The 22,911-nt window shown below is 42.4% G+C and overlaps 1 protein-coding gene across 1 annotated transcript in view; it reads right to left on the bottom strand.

The window, feature by feature from the left end:
* The window catches only part of SEC63 (SEC63 homolog, protein translocation regulator), a 41,050-nt gene that overhangs the window by 5,197 nt on the left and 12,942 nt on the right, over positions 1 to 22,911 (bottom strand). The window contains exons 4-18 of the mRNA XM_063124823.1: positions 22,739 to 22,851; positions 21,890 to 21,951; positions 21,188 to 21,246; positions 20,165 to 20,215; positions 19,138 to 19,246; positions 17,498 to 17,592; positions 17,285 to 17,417; positions 15,015 to 15,107; positions 14,356 to 14,510; positions 10,124 to 10,271; positions 8,215 to 8,297; positions 6,995 to 7,054; positions 4,191 to 4,361; positions 2,240 to 2,395; positions 688 to 789 (exon numbers count right to left, since the gene is read on the bottom strand). Coding sequence (XP_062980893.1) covers positions 688 to 789; positions 2,240 to 2,395; positions 4,191 to 4,361; positions 6,995 to 7,054; positions 8,215 to 8,297; positions 10,124 to 10,271; positions 14,356 to 14,510; positions 15,015 to 15,107; positions 17,285 to 17,417; positions 17,498 to 17,592; positions 19,138 to 19,246; positions 20,165 to 20,215; positions 21,188 to 21,246; positions 21,890 to 21,951; positions 22,739 to 22,851 — 1,590 coding nt within the window. The remainder of the gene's footprint in view (positions 1 to 687; positions 790 to 2,239; positions 2,396 to 4,190; positions 4,362 to 6,994; positions 7,055 to 8,214; positions 8,298 to 10,123; positions 10,272 to 14,355; positions 14,511 to 15,014; positions 15,108 to 17,284; positions 17,418 to 17,497; positions 17,593 to 19,137; positions 19,247 to 20,164; positions 20,216 to 21,187; positions 21,247 to 21,889; positions 21,952 to 22,738; positions 22,852 to 22,911) is intronic.

The raw sequence follows: 22,911 nt of genomic DNA, 5'->3' as shown, positions 1-22,911 counted from the left end.
TTCTAAAGATTTACTTTTGAAGTAGACCATTGTTGGAATCTAGAATCCATGCCTGGGTTAAGCTGGCACACTACCTCTTCAGTTCACAACGTTTCTTTTAAAACAGATGGAAGGCAAATGTAGGCACACCAGGGAACCAGTTTGAGTGTTGTGTTGAATACAAGAGCAATATGCAATTCCTAAATCTACTTCTCAAGAAACTGTTTATTTAATATTTTAAATAGAAGCAAGGTATAGGCTGTGTTCTCACACAACTATAAGTCAGGAATCCTGGTGTAATAAACCACAATGAGAAAGAGCTGTGTGCACACAGCCTGTTCACTCCCACTTTGTTCTTCGCTTCATGTGAACAGGAAAAGGAAGAGCTTTGCATGATGTCCAAATCTGAGATTATGGTTAAATGCACCTAAACAAGCAAGGATCATAAGCCAGCTTTAAACAACTTTGCTGTTGTGTTACTTGTTTGGGTGCAATAAAACATAAACCAGGGTTTAGATATCATGTGAAGCTCTCTTTCAAATTTATTTATCTGCTCACACTTAGGGAGGAACAAACTGGGAGTGAACACGCTGCATGCTGTTGTAAACATTTTTTAAAAAAAGCAACTGATATTCAAAATTGGCTTTATAAATCTGTCAAAATTAGAATGATTTCATCTCAATATTGTTTAGTTATCTCTGTGCTGACCTCAGGAAAGTAGAGGCTGTAAACAGGATGGGTTATTTTTGATTTGGTTTCCAAGAGAGCCCGTTCCTTTCGTTGTATACTCTGCTGTAATTCCTGCCACTCCTGATAAAGACAGAAAAAGGATTCAGTACAGTTTCTTCTACTCATTTTATGTTGTCTTTTAGAAAGTAATTTTCCAGCATGGAAGGAAAAATAGGGAAATAAAACTGGGAATGCAAAATGTATCTGAACATTACTGACATCTATGAAAGGGCAGAAGATGAGCTATTTTGAAATCAATTCTTCCGAGTTTATCATTGCCATCTTTCAAGAGATTCCCTAAAGCATTTCAATGCTGCAGTGAGAAATTACCAGCTTCATGGTTTTATATGCTGCAACTGAGGGGGTTGGATCCACTGCTCATTATAAACTAACGGAAAGTGCTAGTAGAATGGTATTTCTCCTCCCCCTGCAGCACTCATGTACCCCTCAACCCTGCTCCAGAGGGTAGGGGGATGCTCTTGAGCAGATCTAGAGCGGGGGACTGCAAGAGGGAGAAAAAGATGGGCAAGAAGCTGCACTGAACAGAGCAGACTTCCATTACTGTCACTGCTGGATCAAACCCAAGGTATGGATTTTCTCAATGTAATCTCCATTGTAATTATTTTACTGCATCTATCAGTTTTCTCTGCATTTAAAATTACATTATAATAAGTAGCTCAAGATGGGAACATATTGGACATGCTCAGTCTTCAGAAATTCTAGCTCTAGACCTAATTGCTTGCAAACCTATAAAATGCAATGATTACTGTACTATCACAAGGTTGGATCCAATGCTGTTGGTTCCACTGACAGCAGTCCCTTCAGTGGAATGGGGGAGGGGGGAGAGGAGACACACACATACGCACCCTGCTGCTCATGCCCTCAAAATTTGCTGTGGAGGACTGGAAAATCCTCCGGAGCAGATTTTAGGGCAGCACCAATGGTTGCTGGGTGGAGGAGAGAGGGAGAAAATCTCATCACACTAGGAAATGGCCGTTAGCACGATGCTGGATTTAACCAACATCACACTTTCCAAAGCAGAGGGTTGTATGCACTGGTGTCATTCAAGCTTCTATCGCTTGAGGAAAACCCATTTTTATCTTTGCCCAAGTGTCAAATCCAACACTTGGATTTTGCCTCCAAAATGTGTTAGACGAGGTGTTGAGTCTTCATTGGGCTAGGTGTTCTTATGCCAGCTGTGCTAGTTGGTCTGTCAGTAGTTGTGCAACCTCTAGTGGAACAACAACTCTTGCAATTTTTCCATTACTGTAAAAGTTGGATATAACCGAGATTTTATATGGGGATTTATTCAGGAAGCTCATCCACTACCAAAATGCACATACAAAAGCTTTCTAGTTCCCTCTATGTTTTCTACAGTGTGATTTACTAGAAAATAGTATTCCCCTCCGCATTAAGGACTGAGTGGACCCTCTTAATGATACAAGACATATGAACTGACCAGTTGACCATCACCCCATTTGTCTAGCCCCATGGCAATGACATCATACAATGAAATAAAGTGAGCCCTTACAGCTTCATCATCCTTGCTTTGTTTCTCATCTTGTTCTCTGTCAGAGTCTCTATCGCTTCCATCATCTTTGTCACTTAAGGAGTCTCTATTAGTATCATCTTCATCAGATTCACTTCCTTTATCAGAAACTTCTTCTTCTTCGTCCTTGATAATTTCCTTTTTTAAAAAAGGGACAATAGGGTGATTCTTTTAAGTTTCAGATTATAGTGCTCAGGAGCTCTAACATAGATGGATTAATCTGGACCTGAGGATTTTAGGGAGGGAGATTGTACTGAAATCATTATACTTTATGGATATTGTAGCCCTTACAAACTGCCCCTTGCATGAATTATGTTACAGAAACTCTTGACAATGTACAGCTGCTAATCCAATCAAACAAATAAAGCCATGCTATCAAATGCTATCTAAAACAGAAAAGGGCCTTTGTTATAGTGCTTTGAAAAAAAGCAGGGGGGGAGGAATACAGTAAGACAAGTGGGGAAGTCCTGTCTTCATTATTTGTTTATTTTATTTGTTTTATAGTATTTTTATACTGCTCCTCAGCCAAAAAAGGCTCCTGGAGCAGTTTGCAATTAATCAGCAATGAAGACAATCCCTTCCCTCAGGCTTATGATGTAAAAAGGCATAACACACAAGGAAAATGGGATGGGGAGGGAAGAGGAAAGATGTGAAGGCCTGGGGAGGGAAATGAAAAAAAATGTGTGGGGGGAAACAGTTTCCCCCCAGTTTTTTCCTGAAGCCTTCCCTCCTTCCCCGACCCTAAAAAATTGGAAAAAAAAGTTTTAAAAAATAAAGGGATTACATAACGTCTTATTTTAGGAGGATGAATAAAATGTTTAAGAAACGGTGTTCATATATTTACTTCTCCAAATTATTTCTAAAAACTATGTACAGTATTAGATTATTACAATTTCTGTGCACTGAGGACAAGCAAGTCCTAGGTTGCAAACTGAGACTACAACTCTCAAATGCAAGAGCAAGATTTCTGCCTCTAGGGGGCACTGCCATTGAAGCAGAGACTGAAACTGGTAGCGATAGCTAGAGCTCAGAAAATGAGTCTGATTAAATTTCATACATATTCACTGAGTGTTGGTCCCCCCCCTTTTTTCAGTTTTTTATGGGAATGGGTGCTTTATGACTGCTTGACACTGTGGAGGACTAGCAGAGAAATAATTTTCTTTGTTACTAATGCTGATGGTTTCTTCTGTGTGTTTTTTAAATTGTTTTTTACCTGCTCCTCATAAATTGGCAAAACCAAAGAGGTTCCTTACAGTTCAGGTGTTCCTTACAGTTCAGGGGTTTGTAGCACCATTTGTTACAAAAAAAAATGTAAAAACATAAAAAAGTACATTCAATTTGTTATAATTATTTGAATACATTGTACTTTAATATAACAAATATGATAATTTTATGCCAAACCAACTTGTACATAATTATATTTTATGTTCCTAAAGTAACAAAGTGGCTTTCAATCTGTAAAAAAGTGCTACTATTGCATTGTTTTCAATTTTCCCAAAAAATTCTGTGGGGGGGGTGGGGTTCTGGAAAACCCCAGAAAAATGTCCCCCACCCCACCCCCATGGCTTCAAAATTTCCAGAAATTTTACATCCCTAGGGAAGAGTTGGCTTAAACCCTAGATACAGCTGGTGCCCAGCTACCAACCTGCTCTCTAGAAGTTCTGGTTATCTCTTGGGGCCTGCCCCCATTACTGGGGCCTGCCTAGGGGTTTTGAATAAAGGTACTGGTGTCTAATATGGGTAAGGTGATTTTACATATTATAGCATACACTTTGCAGGTCACTCGCTTGACTTTAATTTCTATAACACTTTTTCAGGAAGTAAACTCAAACACTGCTCCATTGTTCCCTTGAATTTTAACCAGTGATTTTCACAGATCTTTCTAGTAAGCCTAGAGCAAAGCTGCCTTTTCTCCACTTAAGTTGATACGTACACTCCCAGCTACCCCATTTGCTTGCTTTTGCTTCTGCTGTTTTGTTTGTGGCAGAGGTACAGGGGCAGGCTTCTTTTTCACAGGCTTTTTCTTCTTTGATTTTGAAGCTTTCTTTGCTCCTTTAGTCTTTTGCTGCCAGCCTTTGTTCTTCCCTTTGCTAGTGTCTCCTTGCTGCAAAAATAATAAGTAAGAATTCACATTAAGGGCGGCCACTGCAAGGTCAAGCCACATTCAAAATGGCCTAAGTGTCGGAACAGGCAACCGCAAGAGAGCCTCTTTACATTTATGGCAAGGTAACAACCCGTGGGAAAGCACAGGTGTCAGGACACCTGTAGTCCTGCTCCAAGCATCCCACTTGAGAGCAGCTGTTCTTGGGAGGCTGGCTAACACATGTATAGGCCAGCTGGTTGAAAGGGAAGCCAAGGCAATGAGCCAAGAAAATGAAACACAAGAAAAGCTCATCTATTGTATTTGTTTGTTTGCAACATTTATATACCGCCTACTCGATGTAGTCCTCTGGATAGTTTACAAGAAATTAAAAACATGAACAATAAAGTCTGGCCTTCAACTAGATTAAAGTCCCCACAAAGCACAACTGGATTTTTTTTAAAAAAAAAACAGCAACGAAACAATAACCACAGCAAAGATGAAAACCTATGAGGATCTTAAAACAACCTTAAAGTGACAATAAGCAGCTTGGAAATAGTTGCTGTATGTGGGCATTAGCAGGTGTGGTAGAGCCACTAGGGGTGTGCACAGACCCCCCGCTCCGCTTCACTTGCAGATCCGCCATTTTCCGGATCGGGCCGCTCCGCCCCGCCCCCGCTCCGCCCACTTCCGCTCCGCTCCGCCCGGAGCTCCGGATCCGGATCCGGAGCTCCGTTTCCCCCCCCCCCCCATAGGCTTGCATTGAAAGCTAAAAAATTATACAACTTTTTTTCTGTTCAAGTTAGAAACCTCATGTTTGGCACCATGACACCTCATGGGGATATACACACGCATGCCAAGTTTCAAAGCAATCCCATCATCCCCTGATTTTTGGCGAATTTTTGAAAATCGGGCACCCCACACACACCATCCCTGCGAGGTGGGCAGGGGAGGAGGGAGGGAAGGCAGGCAGGCATGCAGCTGGCATTTCTGGGGGCATAAGGAAGTGAGCCAAGGATAAGCCAGTAATGCATATAAAATGGAATAAATCAATCAATAAACAAAGGAGGGGTGGAATTAAAAGCAGCAGTGTTGCTCAATAAACAACAAGAAGAACTTTTTTTAAAAGGCTATATCTGTCTTTTACCAGCAATAGGGGGACGTGCCCGGGGGAGGGGGAAGTAGCTGCCAGTTCAAGACACTGACAGCCACAGCTCTGAGAAGAAGTAAAACGCTCACTTCGACTCAGAACAGGCATTGCTCCACCACTGAAAAGTGACCATTCACTTCAACTCATGATAGGCATTGCTCCACCGTTTTACTCTCTTTGGAAGGCTCTAATGGCCTTCCAGTGCAGGAGAGAGTGGGGGCACGTCCACGATGAGATGCCCTAGGGGAGCTCATCCCCTTGCACCACATCGATTCAGTTGTTCACCAAGGTTAGGGTGGGGAGCAGTGCTGTGTTTCTATCTCTTATTCTTGGCTTAGTATATGATTTCAGGTTGTGTTTGTGCATTTGGTGGGGCTACTGTGTTAAAAAACACGGGGAAAAGCCCGTTCAGATGAAGAAAGAGAAGTTTCCCAGAATCCCAAGTTACCTGTTTTGCCTATGCCCTCCTCCAACTTTGGGATCATCATGACCGGGAGCTGACTCTGCCCCTCAGCCCTTTGAAAAAGGTATTTTTCCCGCCGATTTTTTAAAAACGTCTAGCCCGCGACCCGTACGATGCAGAAAGTTGAGAGTGGTCTCAAAATGACCCCCATCCACGACTCTCTGTGCACAAGAATTTTCAGAACGATAGCTTAAACCCCCCCCCCCCCAGTTATCCCCGATTCTTTCCCTCAATGCAATCCTATGGGCGAAAAGCCGAAAACGCAGTTTGAGCCGCGCGGTTGACCCGATTTTCACAAAAATATAGCCCGCGACCCGTACGATGCAGAAAGTTGAGAGTGGTCTCAAAATGACCCCCATCCACGACTCTCTGTGCACAAGAATTTCCAGAACGATAGCTTAAACCCCCCCCCCCAGTTATCCCCGATTCTTTCCCTCAATGCAATCCTATGGGCGAAAAGCCGAAAACGCAGTTTGAGCCGCGCGGTTGACCCGATTTTCAAAAAAATATAGCCCGCGACCCAGACAACGCAGAGAGGTGAGAGTGGTCTCAAAATGACCCCCATCCACGACTCTCTGTGCACAAGAATTTCCAGAACGATAGCTTCAAAAACAACGTAGTTATGCGCTATTATTTGCCGCAATGCAATCCTATGGCGAAATGTTTTCAAGATGGCGACCGGAGCGCTCCGCCTGAACTCGGAGCTCCGAAAAATGGGCGCTTCTCTTCGCCTTGCTTCTAGGGGGTCCGCGGTCCGCTCCTACTCCGCCTCTGGGTAAGGCGGAGCAGGCCAATCCGCTACTGCTTCTACGCTCCTAATCGGAGCGGAGCACATCCCTAAGAGCCACTACATTTTCTGAGACCGATCTCACTGCTCTGATTGTGCCACATCCCAGGGAGAAGGGGCCTCAGCGTTGTATTTATGCAAGTGAAAGAGGAGGCTGCTTCTCATATATCAAAATTTCCATATTCTATTTCTCAGATGACTGCAAGGGCATCATTGAGTTACAACACAATCCCTCAAAATGGGCATGCTTCACTTACGCCATCCTCTGCAGGCTGCTCTTCAGCTGAACAGGTCGACTGTTCCTTTTCAAACACTTCCTGAACAGAGAGGAAAGAAAGGCTGTTAGTCTCCCTGCACCACCAGTGTGAAAGTATGATAATCAATTAAATATTCAGCATGAATATTACAGGGCAGCTCACATCTCCCTCCACATATGAAGATTTTAATTATTAGCAGGGCGACACTTTTAAGGAACAGTCAATCTAGACAGGGTTGGGAAGACTTCAAGCGTCTGGAACCTCAAAGTCAACTAACTGAAGTCAGATGTAAAATAGTGGCTCAGGACAGACATTCACCTAGAACAAATATGAGCAGGGTGTCTCTGAGCATATTGTTGAGCAGGAATTTGTTTTCTTGCAGCCCTTTCAAAACAAAAACCCATTCCTTATGTGCCCCCCTCCCACCCCAGCTCATTTTAGCAACCTAATCTAGAGGTGGTGGTGGGGAGCTTTCGTGTTGTTGGCCCCCCTAATGAAGTCACTAAGGTGACCCTCACCATCCATGGTAAGCGTTTACCAACTTTTGTTCAAATCTTCATAAATATGCAATGTATATAAAAGGGAAACTCTTAAGACATTCAGTCATAGCAAACCACGGCTGCAATGTATCCTTGTTCCTCCTCATGATTAGCAGATGCAATTATGCAAAAGCTAATAAATTCTGCGACATGTACAATGTAGGCAGATTGTCACAGAACCTAGATTGGCATGGTACAGATTCCTTTCCCCCCACACCACAAGTCAGTTTTCATCTGAGCGAACACATGGCGAGGTAACATACGTCAGTAACTATCTAACAGTCACGCTCTGGATGTTGCACCTCTCTGAAGAAGCCAAACATGCAGTTGGATAGAAATCTGGTTCTTCCACTCAACACATTTTAGTGACACTGAACCCCTACGCAAACTTTCAGCCAAACATATGAGAGCAGAACTGTGCAGGGGTTGCATATGCCAGCCCTGCCCCCAATGTTCCAGCATTTGCCGATCTCACATACTCCACTTCCAACCTTCGTGTATTTAATGTGAAGATCTGAAGAGAGATTTTAAGCATGCTCAGCTGAACGCACATAGCTGCTGGGAGCAGGGCCAGCACATGCAGCCCCATAGCCCCTACACAGTTTGCTCCTTCAGTTCAGCAACATACCTGAATACAGCTTAAAATAAGCACAAGAATATTGTGCACAGAAGAATACTCACTGTCATTGTCTGCCTTGTTAGAGTGACCAAAACTGTGACTAGCGATCCTACTGTGATGTTATTGCTGTCTTCATCATCCAACACTGAAGTGAAAGGGAAGGGAGCAGAGAAGGATACATCCATTTATGTTGGTTCCTTAATTACACAGCTCTCTCATGAACAGGCTTTATTAAACTTATCAATCTTGCTGGACAATATCTTAAAAGAAAAATCTGAAAATGTTGGCAATATAAGCCCCCACCTACACCTTTAATCAGCCATTCCACTGAATTACAAAACTAAATAAATCTTGGTGATGCAGTGGAAGCAGCTGCAGATCAAGGGGTGGTGGGGAGTGAGATGTCACAATGCGCGACCAGAAAGGCTTTGCATGTTCTGAAGATGCTCTCTGATTTCTGGCCTTAATATTAATAACAGAGCATACAAATGTTTGAGCAGGACCAGAAATTTCTAGGTAATCTTTTATGTTCTTTCAAAGCTCTAGTAAACTGTCAAATAGGCCACAATTTAAAGGGATGCACATGCACTAGAAATCCAGGGGTAGGGTCTAAAAGCACATACTTAACGAAGTTTGAAAATTTCCCCAATCAGCTTCCACTAACTAAACCCTCAAATAGGTTTCACACACAGTCTTCAGGTATGTGTTCATTCCTGATAGGTGCTCAAAGGCAAACTTGTACCTGCAACTATTTCTGCTTGAAAGGCTCTCTAGGAAATACCCAAGACCCCAACTCCACCTCACCCTAAACACATACACCACTTTTTGAATTTACAGGGCTTACAGCAGTTCAGTGTTTTAGGAGTGGGAGAAACCAGTAAGGAAATTTAAAATAAATCCAGATGATGATAGGATTTGTAATCCAACCCACCTGGAGGACACCAGGTTTGGGGATTATGGCCCATTTGACAAATCAAAACAGTAAGCAAACTAAGTGTGAACTGTGAAATGCTCATAGTCTGAAATGCCAGTCTGGATTTATATTTCACCTTAAGTCCCTTAATTTAACCCAAAATCTCAAAACACACTATGTAGAGCTGTCACTTGACTAAACAAATCTTAGTCAATTAACTATGAGTTTCAGTTAATCCATTAAATCTGCTTAAGAAAAAAAACAATTACCCTAAAAGAAAAAGCACGCCTTGTTTTCAGATGATCAATACACACAGTGCAGCACACACCTTAAAGCAGGGGTGGGCAACTACAGGGGTTCCCAGGGTCCAATTTAAATCCCCCCTGGGGCTAGACCACCACCATGCACCACTGAATTTCAGCAATGACGGTGGCAAAAAAAATTAGCAGTCTGCTACTAAATTTTAGTGGAAAATCATGACAGTGGCCTATAAAACCAGGATTTCACTTTATAAGTGAAGTACATGCCTTGAATTAAAACTAAATTTGTCCTTTTCAGGCCACTGTTGCAGTTTACCACCAAAAATTCAGCAGCAATCTGCCAATAGTTTTTCTGCAACTGCAGCAAGGCCAGAGGAGGGGCTTGTTGCCCACCTCCGCCTTAAAGAAATCCCTTTTCTCACGCGCAGGCTACTCCACCACCACCCCCAACACACACACACAAATACTTTGAGATGGAGACGTCAGGGGCTGAAGCTGTGTTATTCTGCATGCAGAGGATTTCCTGAGATGCAAGTCCTAAGCCCAAGAATCACTTGAAGCATTTCATAGTTAAGCAAATACCAGATCCTTCTGAGTAAACAAATAGTGGCCTGACAACATGGAAGTACGTACACTACTTACTTGAATTCTGAATTTGAAATGAAAGCTGCCAATCCAGAAAAGCCTGAAATCCTTGAAGGCTAAGCAATGTAATTTTTTTTAGACACCATTAACTACACCATGAATGCTTACCAAATAACCAAGAGAGCAGACACTCTGAACACCAACACCACCTACCTTGGGGTTTTATATCCATGGTGATATGTGGGAAGCTACCAAGGACAGCCATAACTTCTTCGTATTTTTCTTCTTCAAGGAAGTGCAGTAAATTGTGACGATCTGCTCCTTTTAAGCTCACCAAGTCTTGGATAGTTTTGATTTTATACTGGATTGAAAAACAAAAGAAAATACCTATTTTGTTTTGAGAAAATACAACATTACACCATTAATATTTCAAAGTTCATGAATTAGAAAATATTTAAAATATTACATCTGTTCTACTACTGTTTAAAAACTAACAATTGCTACTTAAACGGGAACATTATATCAATAAGACAGAAAAAGCTTCTGCATAAACGATTATGAAAATGGAGGTGAGACAGCAACAATTTCGATTATGGGTGATATTCAATGCCAACTGTCTGCCAGCAGAATGGAATCCACTGGTAAAATGGATTTTCCTTCCCCCTGCATCCTCCAGGTATGGGAAAAATGATCCACAGGTTGGATCCAGCTTGCCAGCTTCTTCCCCAGGTCCAGCACCCTCTCCTGGCAGAGAAAAGCCCTTACCACTGATCAGCATCTCTTACCCCAATGAGCTTTTCTTTGCTGTTCAGTGAGAAAGGGAGCTTTTGTTACTGTGCAGCAGGGAAAAGGTCTCATTTCCAATTAGCTGCTAACTGGAGATAAGAGCCTTTCCCTGCAGGGGACAGTGCCTGGGGAGAAAACTGCTTTCGATACCATCGACCATGGTATCCTTCTGGAACGTCTGGCTGAGTTGGGAGTGGGGGGCACTGCAATGCAGTGGTTCCGCTCCTACTTAGCAGGACGGCTCCAGAAGGTGGTGCTTGGGGGACATTGCTCGGCCCTGTGGACTCTTCAGTATGGAGTTCCGCAGGGATCGGTCTTGTCCCCCATGCTGTTTAACATGTACATGAAACCGTTAGGTGCGGTCATCCGGAGTTTTGGAGTGCGCTGTCATCAGTACGCTGACGACACGCAGCTCTACTGCTCCTTTTCATCCTCATCAGGTGTGGCTGTGGATGTGCTGAACCGGTGCTTGGCTGCGACAATGGACTGGATGAGGGCTAATAAACTGAAGCTCAATCCAGACAAGACTGAGATGCTGCTGGTGGGTGGTTCCTCTGATCGGATGGGGGGTGTTCAACCGGTTCTGGATGGGGTTGCACTCCCCCTGAAGGAGCAGGTTCGTAGCTTGGGGGTTCTCCTAGAACCATCTTTGTCACTTGAGGCTCAGGTGGCCTCGGTGGCACGGAGTGCTTTCTACCAACTTCGATTGGTGGCCCAGCTACGCCCCTATCTGGACAGGGATAACCTAGCTTCAGTTGTCCATACTCTGGTAACTTCCAAATTAGATTACTGCAATGCCCTCTACATGGGGCAGCCTTTGAAGACGGTCCGGAAGCTGCAGCTTGTGCAAAATGCGGCGGCCAGATTGATAGCTGGAACAGGGAGGTTTGAGCATGTAACACCGATTCTGGCCCACTTGCATTGGCTGCCTATATGTTTCCGAGCCCAATTCAAGGTGCTGGTCTTAACCTATAAAGCCCTACATGGCTTGGGACCACAATACCTGATGGAACGCCTCTCCCGACATGAACCTACCCGTACACTGCGCTCAACATCTAAGGTCCTCCTCCGAGTGCCTACTCTAAGGGAAGCTCGGAGGATGGCAACAAGGGAGAGGGCCTTTTCAGTGGTGGCCCCCCGACTGTGGAATGATCTCCCCGATGAGGCTCGCCTGGCGCCAACATTGTTATCTTTTCGGCGCCAGGTCAAGACTTTTCTCTTCTTCCAGGCATTTTTAACAGCATTTTAACAGCATTTAACAACGTTAAGTTTGTTTTTAATGGACCCCACAATTGTTGTTTTTAAATGGATACTGTTGTTTTTATACTGTTTTTTATGTGTGTGTGTGTTTTTAAATTGTATACTTTTAATGTTTACTATTTTTAAATGTTGTAAACCGCCCAGAGAGCTTCAGCTGTGGGGCGGTATATAAATGTAATTAAATAAATAAATAAATAAATAAATAAAGCGTTTCAGTCCTATTTACTTTTAAGTAGTCCCACAGAGGCTTGATACTTGGGATGCTATTCAAAAGTGCTTCTGAATGAGCCACTCTGGCTTACTTGTGAGCAGAAATTCAGAGGTTTATCCTGTTTACTTCCAAGTAGACATGCAACAGCCTTGCCTGCTTCCTTCTGAGTAGGCTTAAAATCAGCAATCACTTTTGGGCCCTGCTCACAGATGAAATGCGACCTCAGAGACCATTTCTCAGATTGGAATTTGGCCCTTGGGCCGAAAAAAGGTTCTTCATCCCTGCCCTGGGGGAACCTCTAGGGCAGATCTGGGGGCTCACAGGAGGTGAAGAGGAGAGAAAGGGGAAGTCCTGTTACATAAGTGGGAGTCCACTTGTATGATAATTTTGGTAGGCGAGTCAAACTTGCACAGGAGTTTCTCTTACTATTTCCCTTCTCTCACTACTCACAACTATAGTAAAGTGCAGAAGACAGCAACGGGAACGCATGACTGTGTGCCCCTGGACAGTTAGACAAAAGATGGCAGACTTTTTCCTTAATGCTTATTTTTATTATTACAACTAGCTGATATACCCGGCCTTGCACGGGTCCCTGAATGATGTTTATTTTAAAAATAAGATATATGTTTCCAAGGTAATTTTGTTGATTCCAATTTATACCGGGGTGAGTGTGGGTGCATGGCTATTTGGGCCCGCACGCGAGAGACCATTTCAGACATGCAGAGGAAGGGGGAAGAAGGTGGTCAGAGCTTCCACTTCACATCCAAAACAATGCTCCGGCCTGATCGTCGGCTCTCCCTTGGGGCCACTCTTACCTGCTCAAAGCTGCCATCCAAAGCCCAGCACTGTGTCATGGGAAGCCTGAGCAAGGCGGATTGTACTACCTCGTGTGGCTCCTACAGGCCCCAACATGTGAATGGGTGTGCTAGGGGCTGCTGACTGCAGCCTTTGCTAACTGCTCCAGGGCGGCCAACTGCAGAGTCATGTCCCATGTAGTAGCAAAGGGAAGTGGATCTCAGCGGACGCTGGCACCTCTGTCCAAGACAAGCTGGGATGCGTAGCCGTTAAAGAGATCTTGCAAGAGAGCCCACGTGGCTGCGCGCAATCCCGAGATCTGTGAAATGCCTACACCTCCCAACATTCCTTCGGAGTTGCTGGGAGTGGCAGGCATTCTGGGAGTTGTAGGCAACAGGCTAGGATTTGATTTTAATCATTTTAAAATAATTAAACCACAGAAATTCTGGTTTTTGGGGTTTTTTTCCCCAGTACATTGTACACAAAGACCTATAAGCACCACAAATTCCAAGGTTTTAACTCATCTGCAAGTGGGAAACATTTTCAGACATACAAACCCAGACATACTTTCAGCTTTATAGTGGTACACCTCCATACAGATCTGAACCAACCAGTCGTAAGCCCTTTGCAGAGGGGAAGAGGAAGGCAGTAACATGGCTTCCTTTCCCCACAGTTGCAGGCAGGATCCTCTTCCCCAGCCAAGACAGTCACACCAATAACAAGCTCTTCATACTTTTCACTCCAGCAATACCAATTATTAGTAAAAGCTGAGACAACAGCAGCAAATTTATCTCTACTACAAACACAGTTGTGGCAGGAGAAGGTAATTCTTTATGCCAATCCAATGCATGGCAGGAGGTGATGACAATGTTACAAGGGAGTGATTGCTGCTGCCGCCGCCGCCTAATTCAGAGATGAATCCAGGAGATTATTCAGAAAGTGTGGAAATAAAATTGCCTACAACAGCTGTACTCATGTCTTACTCCCTCATCTTATAGACAAGGTAGCAAGCTGATACTCACAAAATTCTTAGAACTACATAAGAACATAAGAAGTTCCCTGCTGGATCAGACCAAGGATCCATCTAGTCCAGCACTCTGTTCACACAGTGGCCAACCAGCCGCCAGCCAGAAATGAACAAGCAGGACATGGTGCAGTAGCACCCTCCCACTCATGAGCCCAAGTAAGCATGGCAAATGGAGTGGGATTAAGAAAGTCATAATCTAAAACATCTGGAGGACACCAGTTTACCAACCTCTGTCATACAGACTTGAAATACAATCCTTTTGGATGAAAGCTTGTATGAACTAACCTCTCACCAAATAAATATTTTCCAAGTTGGGGACAGAGCAAATTAGTTTTAAAATGGCACAGATTATCCCCAGTGTTTTACCTTTTTATGATTTGAGACGCGTCTAAGATTATCCTCTTCAATATGTGGGAGTTGCAGTAATGGGGATTTAAATTGCTGAAGCCCTTGGACAGTCATCTGTGAAAGTTTCATGCAGTTTTCCAGGGAACCCAATGATGGAGCACGGAACTCCCTTTCTGAGGGAATAGAAGAAATGATATATTCAGGCTGAATTTACAACAAGCAGTAGTAAAACAATAGCTTTTGATAATTCTCTGATTATCCTAAGGTAGTAGTGTGTATTTTAGCATAGTAATAAAAAGGAAAATTCTTTTTAAAATACAGTTCTGTGGTACATTTTAGATTTTGTTGCACCAGTACACTTAATTGCAATTTAGTGATAGGTATCTCACCCACCCAAACTCAGAAAACTGAAGAGACTGATTTGAAATAAGTCAACAAAAGGCTTTACAAACAGTTTCTGAAATACCAACATCACAAAAAGTAAAAATGTAATTCCAAAGTTTCTCTTTCCTTATAGAACACTAGCTAGTTGTCTCCATAGGTAAGTTATTTTCCTAATAAATTTCTTCTGACTCTTAGCAACAAACTGAGGATAGAATTCTAATATTTTGTAGGCCTCACAAAAATATAAAAAGAATAATTTTACTAGTTGGTCAAAAGTAAAGCTTATTCCTTACCTTCACGGCTGCGTGCCATGATTATTAGTTGACAGATTACGTTAACCATTTCTTGAAGCAAAGCAGGGCACTTTTTCAAGACAAACTGTTGATCTGCGAGACAAGAGAAAAGTGCCATGTATAAGGCAATTATTGCAAATGACTGTAGCCTCTCTTGTCTCATATTTTGCTTGTTGTATGTCTGTTAATAGAACTTTGCCATTTGCTCCATATAGGTTCCATCCGATGTCATAGGAGTGACCTCTCACACAATCAGACTTACCCTATATCTCCTCCTCCATGCACCCTACAAATCCACTTGAGTTAGTCCCCCAACCTCTCAGAGCAGATTTGGGGGGGGCATGCTGGAGTTGCAGCAGGAAGGGAAAATCTATACCACTAATGGTGTTGATTCAATTAGCAGAAAGCAACCGCTATATATTTCACCCTATGTTCATGTCCACGTTCAGATGATCAAATCCTGGCTTAATAGGCCAAGATATGCACATACACCCCCATCCACATACAATCCCATTACTACCACTTTGCTCCTCCCTTCATGAGAGCAGTGAAACAAACCAGGAGGACAGTTAATCACTGCTTCCCATTACGTGCAAACTGGGAATTCTTTATGGCTTCCAAAAAAGCTAGCTAAGGAAGCTAAATTTAAGCCTTGGGAGGGGAAGCACAACAGCAACAAAGGAGACGCACAGAATTTGTACATTCTCTGGCTTAAGCCGTGGTTTGATTGTCCGAACCAACGTCTATCACCCACTAGCGGCTAAAACAATAATCTTCAACCATTTTTACATAAAACGAATATGGGACCCAGTTTCAATGCTTTACTGTACATGTATCTCCCTCCTTCCTCTCTAGCCAATGGATCCCAGTCTCTGGCCCACAGTTATTGTTGGATGGCAATTTTCATCAGCTCCAGTCAGCATGGCCAATGGTCAGCAATGATGGGAGATGTAGTCCAACATCATCTGGGGGCCCAAAGTTGGAACAACTGCTCTAGTGCAATCAGCTACTCAGGAGAGAATTTTGGAAGGTAAAGCTTGCCATGCATGGGTGCACCTGCTGAAATTCCCTTTTCGTTGTTCAGAAATAAAAATAACCCTGCTCTTCTCTGTGATGACCGTGTTACCCATTTTTCAATTTCGCTCCCCCCAAACCCATTTGCCTTGCTTTCATTTTAAAAATGAACAACACCAAAAAAGAAGGAAAAGGGTGATGGTACTACTGATGCAATCCACTGGTGGGTTTTCATCTACCAGTTGAAGCCCAATATTCCACAGAGGCCAAGAACAGAACTCAAGATTGGGTAAACATACAGGACCTGGTTTGATTTTTAGTTGCTGAAGTTATCAACAGAGAAAAAGAAAAAGAAAAAAACCCAGCCCAATGGTGTTCCTAAGTGTGCCCTTTTATGTTCTCCTGAAAAAGTGAATGGCTGCCATGCAGAAAAGTAAACTGCTCCACTGTGGGAGAATACTATGGTGACAGCAGGTAACTAGCCGCCACCAACAGCTAAGACAGTCTCCCTCTGTAGCTAAGACAGCATCCCACCTTTCTCTTCTGAAAGTAATTCCAGGATTGTGAAAAAGATATATCTGCAACATTTATTTGATTTCCTCTTCCTCAAAAAACATAGGTGTTGGGTTCAAGAGGTGGGGAGAAAAAAACAGTTCATGGGCTTGTGGCATTCCCATACAGAAAAGTGCCTCAAGTATTCAAATTTTCTTTTCAAGAAGAGCTTGTTCTGAACTACTTGAATTCTTGTAACACCACCAGACTGTGCACATGCTGCAATTCTGAGCAAGTGGGGGGGGGGGGGGAGCGGTGTGCAGAATTCAAACACCTCTGTGGTATTAGGCTCTTTCAATAAAGCAAAATTTTAGCAGTGCCAATTGCAATTATATGCTTGGAGGTAGATAAGCAAATGCTTTGTTGCAACCTCACAAGCCATCTATTAAGATATCCAAGGGTAAAAGGACAGGGTTCCAAGTGTCCTGCATGGTTCCCTGAAGTAGGAGCAGCCCAATATATTATGTAAGTAAAATAGGAAAAATTGTTTAATTTGCATAATTTACCGGGTTGTAGAATTTTGCTTCTCTTGGCGTAAGACTTGGATCCAGACAGGTGTGTGAGTGTGGGTGTGGGTGTGTATATACACACACACCTTTGGTCATAAAAATACAGGAGAAATAAGTAAGATTGAACTAAGTATTTTAAAAAAGTAACTTGACAAAATGCGTTTCAAAGCTATCATGGTTTCTAAAGCAAGGTACCTTGTTCAAGTGTCTCAGGAATTTTCATTCTGGCAAGATGAGCCAGTAAGAGCACTCTGGCTTTCAAGCTGTATGGACAGGTAAGTGGAGGTTCATTTTTCTTTAAATTAATGCTGCCAATTTCTCTGATGAGCTAAAATGAAAAAGGGAGAGTTAAGTAAAGAACATTCTGGCACCAACAACATAGCAAAATATCTTTCAGTAATAGCAAACCTGTGGAATTTGAATGTTGTCTACAGGTCTGCTTGTTGCATCTTTATTATACTGAGGATCAAATTCGGATGCTCCTGCTAAAACCATTGTCAGCCCTGCAAAGAAAATCAGAATATAAATGCAAATCAAGCATGTAAGAGTATTCAAAAATATGTGAGGAAGTTCTGTGAGGAAGCAAGACTCTTTTCTATCATCACTCTCCCCTTCAGCTATCCATCAAGGAACAAACGCTTGTAGCCTTCCCAAGTGAAACTTAACAAAGATAACTCAACTGACTGAAGGGCAGACACGTCAACAGAAATAAGGACCAAGTGTGTCTGCTTTATAGCACAATGTCATACATGTATACTCAGACATATGGCCTCCTGAGTTCAAAGGTACATACTCCCAGGGAAGTGAGTGTAAGAAAAAAACCAAGTACTCCCCACTACAGATGCAGACGTGTTTGGGAGCAAAGAGTGACTCTTTTCACCTTGACCCAGGAGATGAACATCCAGTAAGATCTGTGAACCTTGCTTAGATCAACTCAGATTCACCATCTTCTATCATTCTTTCATAATTAACATTTTCCTCTTTGATTCCAGAGAGGGGAGTTTGGATACAGTAAGTCCAGAAGCTGCCATGCTTCTTGGAAGAATTTCGTCTGGAGGAATCACCACTGTTATCTCCAATCTTCCAGAATAGCGGGGATATCGAAGGCAGGGAACTTAGCCAGCACAGGGAGGAGCAGTTGTTCTTCCCAACGCCAGCTGAGTCCATTCATGTGGTGCACACAGCCCCCATGGGGACGATGAGCACAGTGTGAAGCCAGGGAGTCAGCAGGTGATGGAAAGAAGAGAGCCCGTTTGCATGGTGTGCACTGCCCCATGGGGATGCTGTGTGAAGCTGGGGACTTCACTAGGAATGCGAGGAGAAATGGTATGCATATAACCTCTGCTCAGCACTGGCAAAATTCCTTTCTCTCAGCTTAAAGAAAGGCAAAATGGATGGAGCAATGACATCAATAAGCATGGTCACTGTCAATCAAGGGCCACACCTACTGACAACAACCAGTATAACTGTGCCTACTTGTGTTATCCAGCCTGCAGAGGTCCCAGTGGGGGACAATTCAGCTGCCTGCCTAAAACTGGCTCCTGATCCCTGCCCTACATTTAAGAACTTGATGTCAGGGAGAACAGTTTTAGCCTAGGCCTTTCCCTAAAAGGCTACTTTTTAAATATGTGGGGCTGGGAAGCGTTTTCTAGGAGGAGAATTCAGTGGGGCAAGTCTCCACCTGAAGTCTAAAATTGTACAGCCCACACATCAGCAATCCACATCAGTGATGATATGGCCTACTTCCCACATCTTCCTAAAGCAGCCTTCCCAAACCATGAGTCCCTGGACTACAAGTCCCACCATCCACAGTCTGCATGAGTAATAGCCAAGGATGGTGGCAGTTGTAGTCCATCATCATCTGGAATCCAAGTTTGGAAAAGGCTGCCTTAAAGGAATCAGGCAGCACACTACAGAAAACTCTGTATTTACAAAGTTTAAATGCCTATTAAAACCCATGAGTACATATTTATCAATAAAGAATTGTGAATTGAACATAGATTGTAACAATTTATCCTTTTATGTTTAACTGATGTTTTAAAACTTACTTTTCATATCCATATTTCTTGTTTTATAAACAAAATAGGTATAAATTTGAGTTGTGCGGATGAGAATCTGGTCTCCACTGTAACGTATTGATCGATACCACCAGGAGCCCTAAATCATTTAAGAGAGAAAAGTTGACAGCTCTTAATGTCACACAAACACAGCAGAAAAAAATTACGATGAATATACTCTCCTGTACCAACACCCCACACTAAGTAAAATATCCTTGTTAGAGATAGTGTTTATCAATTTATTAAGGTCTGTGGAAGTCACAGAAATCCTGGCAGTTCTATCTCAGCCACTGTTAGTTTAGCACTCTTATCTTTTGATCCTGTGAAGTTACAAGAATCTGAGCTTTAGAAGTGTGTCTAGTGCCTTCAATAAGTTATAAAAACCTGGAGACACATCATGTACGTTTCATGCCTATGCCTGGGAACACCGGCAAAACATAAAGCAATGGAGTGAGTACATGATTTATTAGGAATTACAGCAGACTGTTACATCTTCCCACCAGAAGGTATACTGTTTCTCATTCCAGAAAGAGATACAAATTGTTTACTTTACGCAACAACCATCTAAAGAAAGAAAGCTCCCAAAGCTACCCTTTTTAATTATGTGCTAGGATGCAAGGAGTATTAAAACATTCTTGACTATCTTTGCATGCTCCTGAACATTCAGATCCATTCTTGTGACCATGTTCAGGTTCCAGCCATTGTTTTTTGGCCAGAAACAATGGAAGTGTTTCTGGCCAAAGCCAGAAGCCTCACACAGCAAAAACTGCAATCTCCCAAAGCCAATAGGTCATGAATGAATGAATGCATGACCATGTTTAGTCTTTCAACTTGTCACACAGCAGCAGCACATTCAGGGTGCAGTGAGTTTATTCAAAATGCATAATTTAAGTTATAGGGCCATAAAAATTACCAGCAGATTGTAAAGGAGGGAAATGATTATGAGCCCTGGGTTTTGGATTTCTGATCTTTTACCAGAATACAGTCTCTCTTTTTCATTTTTTAAAGGAATACTTACTACAACCACTGGAAGAATAACCATAAATGCTAATCCATAAACCAGCAAAACCTAGGAAGATATGAGAGAAGAAATATCATACATTTTCTGATGAAGTCACAAATAATTATATAGGTAGAGCTATCAAAATCAACATTTCAGCCATCTGTTAAGATGTTTGAAGGACACAAATTCTAAGTATTGAAGCAAAGATTTCAAAAACATAGAAACAATCAATTAAGAGTTTATAATATGCATACTGAAAAGCCAGCATATGTTTTCTTGTAGACTATTTTAAGTTATCTGATATATATGAGCTACAGGCAACTGGGAAAGATTGTCACCCCATAGATGTTAGACCAGCAAAAACTCTGCAACCATCTGTTTAATTTTATACCATAACCAGTTGCCAACTTCTGTCCTTGGATGCCTTTATTGCTGCAGTTCTTGAACCAAGAAAGAGGAGAACAACATTGTTGGATTGGCAGTTCAAAGCACGTCTTAAACAGCAAACATTGTCAAAACAAATATCATTAAACTGCAACAACTCTAAAAATTAAGAACTGTTTTACCCTTCCAGACCTTCAGGACTTGAAACTGCAGGGAGCGTCAATATCCTTGAAATTTTCAAGGAGTTGGAGGCCCCACCCCTTTTTTTGTACATGGGCAGAGATATGGGACCTGACAAAGGCTTGGAAAGACAGTGCCAGGGACGATAGGATCTGGTTTCCACTGCAAAGAAAGCTGGGATACCTCGCTGGCCAAGCAGGAGGACTACTGAAAGAGGAGGGATGAAGGGGGGGGGGGCAGGGAATAAACCACACTGCTTAGTTTGCTTGTTAGATGGTGTGTCTGGAGCTTATCAGTAGGGAACTTATCGCCCACTATGGGTTAGTGTGACTTGTGAACAGCCTATAGTTTGAACATGGATGGATTGTTATCTTTCCGTAATTGCAATGGAAATCCAGTATGCTCACAGGCAACCTGCATTATGGCTTTCAGCTTGACACAGACAATTTGGAAGTGAACAGAATGTTATCTTACCAAAATAGAATTCTTCTGATCCACAATCCAAGCTGGCAATGCAATCCCAAAGCTTGTAGCTGCAAAGAACAAAAAAGTTATGAAATACAGCAAGAAGGTAGACTCATATGAATACGTGCAGTTATATAAGCTCTCTATTTTTATAGATTTTTAATATCCTTGTACTTTGTGTTGGAAAAACAGGAACAAATGTTCTTCAAACAGGCATCTGTACAGTCATACATATGGTGTTTTGCACCTATGCAAAACCAGCTACGTACACATTCTAGCGCTCTAGCAAGGAAGCTGGCACTCAAGGTTCCTTCCCCTCATGAAAATCTTTTACCACCTGCACATGCCTTGAGAGCTAGCCCTTTTGCATTTAGTTCCATCACAGCCATCAGCACATCCTCCCTTCCTACTGCAGATGTCCCTTGACATTAGCGGGAACACCTGTTTCCCTCTAATGTCAAGGGACATCTGCAGTAGGAAGGGAGGATGTGTTGATTTGTATAAAAGCACAGATGCCTTAAAGAAAAAATAACTAACTTGGGACACATCACTACTTTTCAGATTAACCTCACTTAAGAGGTTGGTGCAAAGCTAAATGCAATAACTGTAAACCTGCAGTGAACAAAATGAATAATGAAACCAACAACCACAGGGCAAAAGTTGGGGATACTGCAAAAAGTGGGATAGAGAAGCAATAAGCTACAGGATTACCTTGTGGCCCATCAGGATTGCCAAATTCTTCCCAATTTTTTCGAGATTCTTCATCAGTTAAACTATCAAAAGAAGGGAATAACCATGTTAAAAAGCCCCAGCTTGTGGCACGTTTTCCTCATTTAAATAGCCTGGTCGTAAGACTTGCTATATAAAAACACAGATCCTTAGAATGGAGAGATATAACGACCCAGTTCACAAGTAATGGCAGCAAATTTGCCATAGTGCATGCCAGGCATATTCCATGGCTGTTTTGAATATTCAACCTGGTTGCTATGCATGTCCAAATGCTGACACTATAGGTTAATTGTGGCTTAAACAACCCACAGTTAACCTACTCTCTATAGATTAATTAACTCATGATTTGCTGCTATTATGTGCAAACAGCCACACTGAAACAATACTGCTGTAGCCAAACAAGGCAAGTCTTTCCCAGCCTTTCCTGGAGATGCCAAGGTCTGAACTTGGGACCTTCTACATGGAAAGCATGTGCTCCATCACGTCAAGCTACAGCGCTACAAACAGTAAGATTTTATCTGGATATCTGAAACTATTTCATAGGATAATAATGTGACTGCCAAAAAAATGAGGCAATATTATGTTTTATAAGCTGTTTTTAGCAGCCTGATCTTAAGACATAGACTATCAGCACACACCAGTGTAGGATGAAATATCCCAATCAGCTAGGGCAGCACAAAATCAGTACAAGTAAAATTCGTCTGGTTAGTAGCAATTGGTGATACCATAAGTAGACCAAGTGGCGCAAAGATTTAATCAAGATTTAATCACTATATATGTTAGCCTACATCAAGTTCCCTTCCCATGCATAGAACATATTAAGAAACTTACGCTGCATAAGCCTTTGCAATCCTCATAAACATAAATTCATCACCTCCTTTATCTGGATGGAATTTCAGCGACAGCAAACGGTATTGCTTTTTAATTTCTGCCACAGTTGCCCCCTATTAAAATTAAAATGTCATATTACTTACATCAACTGCATTAATGCTGCAATCCTTTAG

Source organism: Elgaria multicarinata, chromosome 4 (genome assembly GCF_023053635.1).
Source record: "Elgaria multicarinata webbii isolate HBS135686 ecotype San Diego chromosome 4, rElgMul1.1.pri, whole genome shotgun sequence".
NCBI classification, from domain to species: domain Eukaryota; kingdom Metazoa; phylum Chordata; class Lepidosauria; order Squamata; family Anguidae; genus Elgaria; species Elgaria multicarinata.
The sequence above is the reverse complement of the archived record's forward strand: the minus strand, read 5'-3'. Positions and strand labels throughout refer to the sequence as shown.